Below are 13,553 nucleotides of genomic sequence, written 5' to 3'. Positions count from 1 at the left end.
GTAGTGGTGTGGACTTCAACACGCTCTCTCCTGATTGGGGAGAGTGGTTGCCAAAACAAAGATGATTCAGACCAACGGGCTCCAACATGGTGGCCTCCATAATGTGAAAAAATGACAACTGTTTTAACTTCATATTGTTGGAGCCAGAAGTAAGCACTTTTCTATGGATGACGTCACACTCACCCCGTCCAGTTCTTTTATACAGTCAATGTTTGTGATGCGGAATGTTTACATCTTGATATGTTGGGTTTATGATCTGGACTCTTTGCAAAGGAAAAAAGAAGCAAGTTTGAATTTCACTGGCTGTTTTTAGCTTCTTCCTGGCTTAGCGGGAGACTAGGGAGCCAATTAAAGGTTGGATGGAGGACTTGTTTGAAGAAAGCAGAGAGCTTTAGCTTGCTGCTTTAGTTGTTCTGACTAATGCTTTTGGGTTTTTACAGCACTAGTTTGACTACCTGTTTAGTCACAGTTTGACCAAATGTTTTCCTCCAATCAGATTTTTTTTTTTTTTAAAGTTGTACAATCCACACAAAAAATGAACACACATCACCGAGGCTCAGGCTGAAACTGGAAAGATCTGCTAAAAAATGTGATTGTAATCAAGTTTTATTCAGACTGTCTGTCTTTAGGAGAGCTAGTTTTTGTGTGTTTGTGTGGAAGCCATGAATGTGTCTCTTTATTGTGTGGCCGCTATAAAGGAAATGCTGCCATTTGCTGATTTTGTACGCCATTTAGAGGCGTGTCCTGCTTTCATCCTCTCATGTCAGCCTTTTTGTTTTGCCATTTTCAAAAACAAAATGAAAGTACCCCCCCACAAAACAAAAACAGATGGATTAGGAGCTTCTATTACCCCTCTGAAGGGAAAGCCGACAGTGCTTTAGAGTGTGTGCGTGTGTGTGATATGATTGTCTGCGCTCTGTGTGAGGGCAGAGAAGTGGTTACCTCGGTAACAGCGGTTAGATTTTGGAGGAGGTGAAAAAAGGGGAGCGCACGGGGGTAAGTAAGGAAGGGGAGAAATCTAGAGGCAGATGGACGGGAGTCTGAAACTGGAATTAGCTCTTTCATACATGATGAACCCAACAAGGTTAAAGTGGGGTTAGTGCCTTGCTCAAGGACATTTTTGCTTAAAGAAAAACAACTTCAGAGGCCACAGATGGGACCAAAAAACTTACTTCCAATCAGCTCCATTTAGAAGTAAAGACAGCCTTCCTCTATAAAAAAAAAAGTCTGCAAACTTGCTCAAAAATGGCATAAAAATTATGTGAAAGAAAAATTCACGATGTACTTCTCTCACTTTCGGTAATATGCTTGGGAGCAGTTGGGTTTGGAACATTACAGCAGAGGTCTCCAACCTTTTTTTTAGCCATGGACCGTTTTGATGTCAGAAAATGTTTTCACGGTTGAGCTTTTTTTTTTTTAATCTTCCAGATAACAATGTTAAAGAAAAAGTTTCAAACTGTTACACTAGATTTCTGTCCATCTACAATCTGGCAATTTCATGTGAATTTTAACTTTTCCCTTAACTTTTAAAAGGAAAACCTGCAAACTGTCTGTTACACTAGATTATATATTAAATAGACTTCTTCTTAACTTTGGTCTGAAGTTTAAAACAAAAAACTTCAAAATGTCTGATACACTAGATTTGATCTACGTCTTGTCACATATAGAAAATGGCTTGCTTTTGGCTCAAACCAATTGACGTCCATTTTTTTGCGATACGGACCACGTTGGAACTAGACATTTTTAGTAGGCAGTGATAGGCCGGAGTCGGTCTAAATCATCGTTTCTATGGCAACCACTCTCCCCAATCAAGAGTGACCTAGTTGGAAGCCCAGACTCCTACCACTTAAAAGCGAGCTGTCATTAAAACATTTCGAATGTTTGATGTGGGGGGCAGCAGGCACCACATACTTCAGTGAGGTAACTGACTGGCTAGTTTATAACTTGAATAACTACCATTATAGAGAAAAATATCCTGAAAAAAAGTTCTATTTTTACAGAGGCGAACTATTTAAAACCACGAAAGAAGTACAAATAATCCCTCAAGAAACACGTAAATCAACATAAAAGCCAAATCTGGATAAAAATTTGTGCATCAGTTACATGTTTTTAACATGACACTGTATGTGCACAGTATGTACGATAGGGTTGTGCCGATGGACGATACCATCGTCCATCGTGATGGGTGAGTGACATCACGATGGAGAGACACCATCGTGATGCCACACCCCCGCCACGTTGCGAGTCGACACCATAAGCCACGGTTACATGTGCAAAATATCTTGATCGGATCAATCGTCGGATTAGAATCCAACCGTGTACATGGGCCCATAAAAATGTTTTTAGAATATAACAAACGTTCACATGGGTCACACTTTCGGTCGGAATAAATCATTCACACATGCGGAATAGGGTTTGAAAAACCGGAAGAGGTTATAAGTTCCGCCGAGCGGCTATATACATTGACATGTCAGCTCGGTAATATACGAGACGATCTTCTAAACGTGCTTTTATTAACGTTACGGTTATTATGAAGCGCCTGTTCGCTCATCATTTTAATTTTAATCCGTGTGGTCAGTGCTTTTTATGTTGAAGTACGGAGCCGGAAAGAAGCCAGGATTAGCAGTATGCTAACACGGGCTAACAACATTAGCTTTGGGTGGACATAAAATCCATTCGGAAATTTTGCAATCTACATCCTGACTAAACTTAAACATGTAGGAATAACATCAGCCTTTATTTAGACGGGACACAACTGGAAAAGCAAATCCACGTGATTGTTTGAACGCTTTCTAACGACTGACTGACCACTTCTTGTCTATTTTGTTTGTTACTTTTTTTGTTAAAGTCACTTCCCTCAGTTTATACTGGATCATCGCGGATGAGTCATTAGTTGGGAAATAAATTAAATAAAGTAAAATAACGAATAGCAATTATATAAGAATGAAAAATTAAAAATACTCCCCCCCCGGACAATATCATCGTCCATCCCGATGGTTGACAGCAAACATCGTCAACTGCCAATTTAGGGGACATCACCCAACCCTAATGTACGATATAAAATCGTTTATAAATCGTTTACACAGACGTATAACTTGTCCGTTAGACATACGTGGAATGGTCATGGAAATCCACATATTTGTGAATGCATCTAGCAAAAATCACATACAATTGCGAACAATTTACGTAATAATTGCATATAGACTAAAACACGCATAAACTTCGTATTTTTCAACAGCTCAAACACGCATAAACTTCGTATTTTTCAACAGCTCAAAACCAAATACGTGCAAAGACTCGTCGGCTGAAAACCCTTGAAGGACATCTGAGCACACCGACGAATGACGAACGCAAGAAACACTTCTGAATTATGTATATCACGCATTTATCACGAAAGGCCGGTTTATCATTTTAAGTTTAAGTCATTTGATGCAGCTTCATTTTGAAAATTAAAAAGCATTTTTGTTAATCAATTTAAATTGTCAAATTAGACATTTCTAAATAAATTTTGCTACACATTTACCAGAGAAGTTTTTGAAAATGAAATGTCAAATACCATTTTCTTTATCATTTAATTAAGTGACAGAGTAAGTGATGTTGAAGTAGAAAAGGAAAAAGCATTTTGAAGGAATGCTTTTTCATTTTAAGTTTAAGTCATTTGATGCAGCTTCATTTTGAAAATGAAAAAGCATTTCTGTTAATCAATTTAAATTGTCAAATTAGACATTTCTAAATAAATTTTGCTACACATTTACCAGAGAACTTTTTGAAAATGCAATGTCAAATACCATTTTCTTTATCATTTAATTAAGTGACAGTGTAAGTGATGTTGAAGTAGAAAGGGAAAAAGCATTTTGAAGGAATGCTTTTTCATTTTAATTTTGAGTCATTTGATGCAGCTTCATTTTGAAAATGAAAAAGCATTTCTGGTATTGACTTTTATTTTTAATTATGCTACAGAATCGCTTCCATGCATATGTGGTAAAAGTGCAAAATGTGGCTGTGTGACACAGCCTTCACCAACAGCACTCTACACAGTATTGGTAGAGAACTGCTTCACCCTCCTGAAGTGTCTGGTTTGAGTCTAGTCGTTCTCCATGGCCACCCCAAACTCCTCCCATACCGGAGTTTTAGTATCTGCAACTGCACATACAGACTCCCAGACGTTTGGGTCTGCAGAGTTTATCCAGCATCCTTCATCGGTCTCCACCACCACACTGTTTCCCGTAATAATAGAGCCAGAAAAAAAAACTGCTTACCATTCTGTAAAGCTCTGTGACACTGAGTTCATCAGGGTCCACCATGCTGAACTCCTGTCTGGGGACCAGGTCCAGGCCGAGTTGTCTGAAGCGCAGAATCAAAGAGTGTAATGAGAACAGGGAGACAAAAATGAGCTCCTGGTTGACCTCCATTGTAGTTGTTGTAGCTTCACCCCTCAACGGTCCAACTTTGGGTGGAAACGCCGACCTGAATCGTCTTGACCATTACTGGGCCGTTACGGACCGTACCATTGAGTGGAAATAAGGCTTTAGTGAAATGCGCCTGGTCCCGTTTTTACTTTTCTTTTATACAGAACTTCAATCTAAAATTGGTGGGGTCGCTTGATTGAAATGAATTTAATTTATAAACTTACTGTCTTTGAGAAAAAGAGTCTTTGAGAGAAATTGCTCAAGGTGGAACAGTTAACTGTTGAGTTAATGTTTGAAACCTTAAGCAGTTTTTTTTTTATGTATACACACACTAAGACTATTTTGAAATTACAGTGGCCCCTTGCTATATCCCGGTCCACCTTTTGCAGTCTCACAATTTCGCAGATTTTGTATACGTTCAGTTTGCCAAATTTACATAAATCTTTGATCACGATCAGATCTTTGTTTTCATTCTATTATACTTGATTTATTTTTCTGCAAAGGTTTGAACTTTGACGGGTTTAAAAAAGAAAGAACAATGTGAAAGTGTTCATGTCTTACTCAGAAAAGTGTATAAAGTGTGTAGTGAGGGGTTTTACAGCCTAAAAATTTAACATGACTACTTTGCATATTTCTTCCATCACGTTATTTTTAGAATGCAACTCCTGCAATAAACAAGGGACAACTATAAAGGTAGCTTCCCTTTTATTTTTACACAACTCCTGTTGAACCACAGACATTAGTATCATTCACGACACAGAACAAATCCCGTACTCACTCGTTGCCCCAGTCCAATCTGGCAGTAATGTGCTGCTTGACGTCCCTCATCCGGTCATGAGTGAGGTGGCCGACCAGCACCTGCCTCCTCAGGTCCAGGATTTCATTCATCACATGCCAAAGCCGGTGAAACAAATCCCCTTCGTTCTTCTGGGAGGTGAAAACGACCAGTGGAGAGAGATAAGGAAAAGTGTGAGCCAAATACGTCCACCGACCAATGAATAGGAAAACGGGCGAGAAGAAAAAAAGGATGCACGGATAAAAAGATGAAGAAAGAAATAGAGAGATATGGAACGACGTTAGAGAAATGCAAAGAAACTAAAGGGACAGCCCTGAAAAGGAGTTCAAATGGATTTTGGCAAATTAGCAGCAGTGTCCAGCCTCTCTGGACACAAACGTGTGATCTTCGATTCCCCAACTATTCATCACTTCAATTTAATTAGTCCCCCAGATAGCTTAATGGGCCTCAGACAAAATCAATCCAACAAATGCAGGGCTATAAAAAGAGCTGATGGTTCTTTGGTTACCCAACACCAACACACGCTCCTTTCCTGACGGGAGAGAAACAAGGCGCTAGATGTTTCATTTAAACCGGGCGGATGTTTGGGTCTTTACCACATAGAGTTGCTTCCACATGGCACCCCACTCCCGCAGTGTGGATGTCATCTCTGTGATGACAGAGTCCTCGACAGGGATGACCGTCTCAAATTGCCTGAAAAAGCGTCACAAAAAGATTCAACTTTAGAAATCTACTTCCTTGAAAGGATTAAAACAACCAAAATCATAGATTTTTTTTTTACCCTTTGTTCTTGACGTGGGCATTCTTCAAGTGGATAAAACAGGATGGGAAGATCCCCTTTAGAGAACAGGGAAATGTGTTAATGAGAACGCCCCCTTGAGTTGTTTACCTTAAGCTCCATTAGCAGGTTAGTTATTGGAAGTGAAAACAGCACATAGTCAATGCACAGTTATCTGCCCTTGCGGAATAACAATAAATACATTTGAATGAGGAGGAACACAAATTAAATAGAGGAGGACATGGAAATTAGCCAACAAAAAAAAGATGTTGATGTGGGTGTGTAACCATGGACTGAACCCTGACAACTCCTCCCAATTGACTTTGAGAGATCAAAGCAGAATTTAGATGAAACCAAGAGATCATAAACTCAGTCCTGATTTGGGTTATATTGGATATGTGTGTCGCAAAACTTTTCTTTACTGTAAACTAGAAGCCTTATTTATAGAAAAAAAAAATCACTTTCAGAATAGGGTGACTAATTTATGGATGAATTGTTGCTGTACTTACTAACGTCGAAGCAATTTTAAGAGGTACACAGCGGGTTGCTATTGTGAATATGCTAACACAGCTAACGTGTAGCAGTGTTCAACTGTGTTTTTTACATGAGTAACAAGGTTGGAAGTTAGCACAGTAACAGACAAAGTAACGTATGTTTTAGCAGTATTTGTCTGTTTTTTTACGTGTTACTAACAAGGTTGGAAGTTTGTGTTGTCACGGCAACGTATCTTTTAGCGGTAACTGTCTGTTTTTGTACGTGTTACTAACAAAGTTGGAAGTTAGTATTGTCACGGTAACATATCCTTGAGCGGTAATTGGCTGTTTTTTTATGTGTTACTAACAAGGTTGGGAGTTAGAGTTGTCACGGTAACGTATCTTTTAGCGGTAACTGTCTGTTTTTTTCCGTGTTACTAACAAGGTTGGAAGTTAGTGTCACGGTAACATATCCTTGAGCGGTAACTGTCTGTTTTTTTCCATGTTACTAACGAGGTTGGACGTTAGTGTTGTCACAGTAACGTATCTTTTAGCAGTATCAGTCTGTTCTTTACGTGTTGAATACAAGGTTGGGAGTTACAGATTTTGTAAATATGTTAATGCACTTTTCTATTGTGACTAATGTGTAGTGTGTTACAAACAAGTTCTAGAGTTACTGTGAACACAGTTAATACAGTTTGACTGACTAACAGACTTATCTCTAAGTTTTTTCCTGCCTATTGCGCATTTTATTTTACTGTTTCTTATAAATGACATAAGTTATGAAAATAAAACATTCATTGATGGTGCGCCTTATAACTCTGTGCCCTCTATTAATAAGGAAAATACTGTACCTCTTATCATATCAGTGCCCTTAAAATAGTCTGATGGATTATTTGATCGGTCAGGTTAATTCCATTCACTCTACACTTCTGAGAGTGAACCAAACTGTCTGAAAATAAGATGTAGCTACAACAGTTGTTTGTTGGAAGGTGATCTGGCTCAAAATTGGCATTGGCAAACGAGGAGACGCACAGACAAAATCCAAAACCAGCTTGTTCTGTAACTAATATTTAAAACATCTGCAAATATACTCTTTAGTTATTTCACCAATACACTTTTGTTTATAAACCTTTATTAAAAATTATTAAATCTGTAATGGCTTTTTGTAAATTTGCTTTGGAATTTCTCTATTTATACATTATGAATCATTACAATTAAATAGAATTGTAAAAACATCATCCAATATAATCAGACTGTAATGGTGGATAAGAAAAGATCAGATTTGCTTTGCTAAACGTCATTGACAAGTGCAGATTTGTTGTGTAATTTTGACTTTTTCCTGTTTGTACATTTTTTTAAATGTAAATAGGAGTAATCCTGCCGGTAGCACTAACAAATATAACCTGATTTTTTCCTTACCCACATTATGTGTGAGAAAAAAAAATTTAAACTTAAATAAATGCTCCAAAAGAAGTTTACTCACCTTGATATTGGGGTTTTTAAGGATGAATCCCCTGTACCATCCTGTAAACACAATGCACAATATTAATAACCTGCAACTTATCCCTAGCATTTTCTAATTACAGGAAATTTTCTTTACAGGAAAATGTTGAACTAATAATACATTTAATACATTTGTAAACTGAAAGACAAATAAAGATTCAAGTGAACTGCATAAAGCCCTTTTAATGATACAAAAAACAATTTGCCAATAAGCTAAATGTTACTAAAATTATTACTTGTGTTACATGTTTTGATGCTGTTATTTTTTTTTTTTTTTTAATTTCAGCATTTATACAGTTTATAGAAAATTTCTACAGTTGTAAAAGATAAGACAGTCGTAATAAAAGCTACAATATTGTGATAATCAGTAGCTAGCTATGGTAAATTTTGGAGTTTGGAGTTGAGCTAAATGTTAGCATTTAGGGCTACGCTAAATGTTAGTGTTTAGATCCAAGCTGAATTTTTGCTTTAAGAGCAAAACTAAATATTCCAATTTAAAGATAAATAAAACATCAGTGTTTCGAGCAACACCGAAAAATAGTGTTTAGAGCTTAGCCAAATGTTAACATTTTGAGTTAAGTTAATGTCAACGTTTTAGAGCTAAGCTAAAGATAGCGTCTAAAGCTAAGCCAAACATTAGCGGTGGGGAGTCCAAATCCAATCACTCCATGACTACTAGTACTCTTTTTGCATGCTAATTGTTAACGTAGCACCACAAAATAATTAAACCAAGCTGTTATATGTCTGACCTTATTTCAATAGCATTTTCCAACTAATTAATGCCACAATGAAATACATAATTTATTAGAGCTGGGTTGATTAAAACTGATTGATCTAAATCATTACAAACATAATAAATCAATAATCAATCCATAAAAGTAGATATTGATCTTTTATGCCTTTCCTTAATCTAACGCTTAACAGCCGAAACCCACTAGCTTGATGGTAACGTACAATGTAATTTCCCATAGGCTAACGCTAACGACCTAAACACATACATTGCTGAGAAAATGAACAGCTTTATAAACTCACAGGCATGAATTTTCCATACTCTTTTCAGAAAACTATTTTTTAAATAACCATTTGTGGTCAAAAGCACAGATTTTTGCAGTCTTCGGGAATAAAGTATAATGCTATAGCGCAAGCTCCACCTAGTGGCGACATTGAAACCCCTTCCAGGAGAGGCAGAACATAACGATCTGCACATTTTTGTTGGAGCTTTTTTCCACTTGAGAAACCATCTAACACTGTATGGTGTTAACATGCTCATTGGTTTATTATTTTACTAATACATTTACAGTATGAAAACTGTATCAGATTAATATGAATATCTTCAAAGCACACATAGATTATTATTACATTTCTATACAAACATGTCATAAATATGTAGAAATTCGTATAAATCAAAAATACAATAGAATCAAATCAAGTGGATCAAAACAATCGTGAGTCGAATCTATCCAGACTCTGGTGAATCAAATCAATTCAGTTCTGGACATTTTTGGTGACACCCAATTTTATACCATTAGAACCATTAGAATTATTTTGATCTAATGTCAATGCAGAATTTTACCTTATGATAATAAAGCTTTTTTTGAGCTTTTAAACTTAGTTCAGTGTTACAAATAAACCGTTTTTTAAGTTCACTTGTTTATCATGAGATTCGATTAAATATAGCAGTAAACACTTAAAATGTTTGTGTGTGTGTATATATATATATATATATATATATATATATATATATATATATATATATATATATATATATATATATATATATATATATATATATATATTTAAAGAGAGAGAGAGTGGAGTAAAGATACAAACCTAATCGTGAAAAAACACTAAACAGTGAAGAAAGGGACAGATGTCGATCAACTGAATCTGCAGAAACTTCTTCGGAGCACAATTAAAGGTTACTACGCCACAACAATGTTAGCAATGTGTGGGTGTGCGTATTAGCCGTCACAGTCAAGCTTTTTCTAAAGACTGTTCCAGACTGAAAAAAAGTCTATTTAAATAGTAGTAAATAGCAGTTTTGTAAAGCCCCAAAGTCCATGCTAATGCCTTTTCGAAGGCTTTGCGTCAATGCTCTTTTCTGAATTGAACAGTTAAGCTTATTCCACAGTCGTGGCCATTCGAAGTCCTTCCAGATAAGAGCATTAGGGAAATATCTGACATGTAAATGCATTACCTTACTGTAATCACAGTTGGGATTCACCAGTCGGTTTGTTTTTTTGTTTTGTCCCTGACCTGTTTTGGGCTTGCACAGTCAAAGCAGCGCTGAGTCATGTTCTATTAGTCAGGACTGTGGAACAAACACTCACTATTTCCACAGATAAGTTCTTGATTAAGCAGCACATGTACGGCACAGGAAACTGACTCCCACTTTAAATTATTTAATGAAAATCGGCAAAAATGTCCGACATAAACTTTCAGCTTTAAGTAGAACAAAGACTTGCACTCCGTTAGGGAACCGGAGGAGGAGCGGGTCAAAACCCATTCCTAAGGAGGTGCATTTTCAGACAGGAGCCACATGTCACTGAATTCTCGATCCAGGCTGCTGTGTTTTGAAGTGAGAATAGCATCGACTCAAGGCTGAGCCATTAGTCTGTCTCCTCTGCTGTCAGCAGCCCGTACGCTGCTGGCAGGATTCTGATTTTGTTCCTCCCTTCTGGGCCGAGCATTCAGCTGGCTGTGCTTTTGTCAGCTTCCTTAGGGTCTTTTACCACAATATCACACATCCCACTGACTGGCAAGCTGCGCGACTCACTTCCTGGCTGCCTCTCTCTTCGTATATGTGTGTCTTTGCTCACGTCTCCCAAAAGGAAGTGAGAAAAAAAAAAGCTTTTCCTATCTGTGCACGTCTGCTCAGCTGCTCTACGGTAAAAAAAAACAGTAGCGAGACCCTGCTGCGAAATCGTTTTGGGGGATGAAACTTTAAACAGGCCTTTGATGGAAGGAATGGAAAAATGATCTGGGATGAAATAAGGACAATCAAACCATATGGACATACAAAAGAAGAGATGTGGAGGGGAGGGGTCCAAGAAAGCAGAAAAAACTCAAATTCCTGATATTTTAGAGAGGTTTTGCATCATGAAGTTTTTCCGCAAGTAATCAATTATTGTTTTTTTTTAACACAAGAGCTTGCGGGCCGGAAGAAAGTTTCACGCGGGCCACATTTACCCCACTGGCCGGACTTTGGACGTGCTCGGTTTGCGCAATTAACATTATTTTGGGGGGTTCTGAAGCGGTGGAAAGCAACTTTAAACTTTAAAGAAGTGACGCTTTTACACTACCAATGAGCTGACTCTACTTCGAAGAAAAACGTCTTTATGCGACGTTTAGCCTTTAGCGCTATTACGCAACAACGCAATCGACATCATTCCTGGGGATTCTTAAGCGGGGGGAAAAAGCAGCGTTGGACTGGCACTCAACACTTTATAGCGGTAAAGTGTTTACACAATCAACGTAAATCCTCAGATTTTGTCGTGGAGAAAAGCAAATTGTGCCGTTCTGCAACAATAAGTAATCAATGCATAGCTGATATAAATGCTGCTTTTCTGTGCGTCAGAATTAGCCGATTCATATTGATCGCATAATTTGTTACCTAAATGTCAGAGAGCATCTATTTAGTTGTCGCTGGCAACATCTCCTGTGCGCCTACACATTTAGAAAGTTTTTCTTGTTTTTGGATTCTTGAAGTGAGAGCTTTGGGCTCCCAGAATGCACAGCACCGATGATGTTTAGTCTTTTTAGTTCACTTGTGCATTTTGATTCACCCTCAAGTCTTCGGAGGTGCAATAGCACATAGAGGAATTACTAAAAAAAATTAGTTAAATAAGAAAGAAGAAGTTTTTGTATTTCAATTCCACCCTGTAGTCTACTAGAGTGCCTCCTCTATCTGTATCCTCTGCCTTTTGCTCCTCGTTCACACCGTCCAGCCTTATGTCCCTCACTTGAGACGAATGTTGTTGTAATTTTGAGCTATATAAATAAAATTGAAATTGAAACTGAACTACATCCTTGAACCTTCACTTTGTCGTTCATCCTGGTAGCTCCAACTTTAGCGTTCTTCTACCAACGTAATCACTGGTTCTCTCTTGAACGTACCCAAACCATCTCAATCTGCTTCTTTGAATTTATCTCCAAAACATCAAATACGAACTGATCTTATCTTATTGTTAAAACAAAAACGAGTTCATTAATTCATGAAAGAACAAATGCATGAAACCTGTTCATAACTGTACCAAAATCTGTCAGTTTTCAGATATTTCCTTTTCCGTTCAACCATACCTTCACATTTCTCCAGGATTTGAACCGTGTCTCCAATTTCCAGGGGGAGGCCATGCTGGATGGTCCCTCTAAAACTGGCCAGCACTGCAACGGAAAAATAACAATTATTAAAAGCACTTAGCAAAAAAAAAAAAAAAAAAAGTTGGTATCCTTCTCTCCCTTTGTACTTAAGAAAAAGGTACCCGAGTTCAATGTACAAACTTTTATTTATTTATGAAAATTTTCAGAGAACGGGAAAAATCCCAGTTGCATAATAAAAGGAGACTCAAAGAAAGAAAGGATAGTTAAAAAATTATGTCAAATTTGACAAAATTACGTCACTTTATCCTAAACTTCATTGCAAAAACATAAAACTATTGGGCCAAACGTCCATCGAAATCAGTTGTAGATTACATATATGCCTATATGCAAACAAGAGTCACCCTTTTTCCCTATTCAAGCTTAATTTAGGTGAAATTTATTATTATATTATATTATATTACTATTAGGCTATTTGGCTAACTGAAGCCTTTGTAGCAGTTTCAATGACCCTCAAACATAGTTTAGCTTTTTAAAACATTGAACTTTTAAACTCAGCCTATAGCGTTTGGCGTGATAGTTTTGACTGTTAAGATGAGTTTGTTAGAAACATTTTAAGCTAGCTTAGCTTTTAGATTAGCAATTGATACCGTTTTTATTTATTATTGTTTGGCATCATTCAGATTTTGACTTTTTTGTGTCAACGCAACGAAACTGAGACGCAACACAGATGGGCCAGTGTAAATCAGCCTTTAGTGTTCAATACAACCTAACACAACGTCATGTTGTTGGCAACATGTAGACCAAAAACAAAAAATTGTCCAACTGTTTCAAAGTCTCACAAAACAAAAACCACAGAAAAGGAAGTTTTGTTCAAAACACTTTTTTTGATTTTAAATGTCTAAACTCCAGCATCCAGACTGACTATGGGCAATAAAAAGGGGGATTTTGGTTTTGTGCTTGTTCAAAGAAAAGAGCAAAGAAAATCAAAAGGAAGCTGCTAAAGTGGGCTTGACCATCACTGAGCATCGTTTGGAAGATCTTAATTCCAACTCTTCACGTCACAGTTGCATCCTGCTGACACATGCACAAACAGATCAACCTGATTCTCAACCCGGCATACACGCTCCGATACCACAGGACACTGGCATTCGCACAAACAGAATAGCAAACAAACCCATCAAGGCATGAAGTGTAAAAATGTCAACAAATGCTCTTGCTGCAATGACACAGGCGGAAAAATCTCACAGACACCCCATTTAATCAGCAGTTTA

At 37.4% G+C, this 13,553-nt stretch overlaps 1 protein-coding gene across 4 annotated transcripts in view; it reads right to left on the bottom strand.

The window, feature by feature from the left end:
- Window positions 1-13,553, bottom strand: part of dock4 (dedicator of cytokinesis 4) — a 152,657-nt gene that overhangs the window by 91,596 nt on the left and 47,508 nt on the right. For all 4 annotated transcript variants that reach the window (XM_011490916.3, XM_020714319.2, XM_020714318.2 and 1 more), the window contains exons 2-7: window positions 12,262-12,345; window positions 7,943-7,983; window positions 5,987-6,042; window positions 5,802-5,898; window positions 5,188-5,336; window positions 4,260-4,344 (exon numbers count right to left, since the gene is read on the bottom strand). In XM_011490916.3, coding sequence (XP_011489218.1) covers window positions 4,260-4,344; window positions 5,188-5,336; window positions 5,802-5,898; window positions 5,987-6,042; window positions 7,943-7,983; window positions 12,262-12,345 — 512 coding nt within the window. The remainder of the gene's footprint in view (window positions 1-4,259; window positions 4,345-5,187; window positions 5,337-5,801; window positions 5,899-5,986; window positions 6,043-7,942; window positions 7,984-12,261; window positions 12,346-13,553) is intronic.

This window comes from Oryzias latipes, chromosome 23 (assembly GCF_002234675.1).
Source record: "Oryzias latipes chromosome 23, ASM223467v1".
NCBI lineage: Eukaryota > Metazoa > Chordata > Actinopteri > Beloniformes > Adrianichthyidae > Oryzias > Oryzias latipes.
The sequence above is the reverse complement of the archived record's forward strand: the minus strand, read 5'-3'. Positions and strand labels throughout refer to the sequence as shown.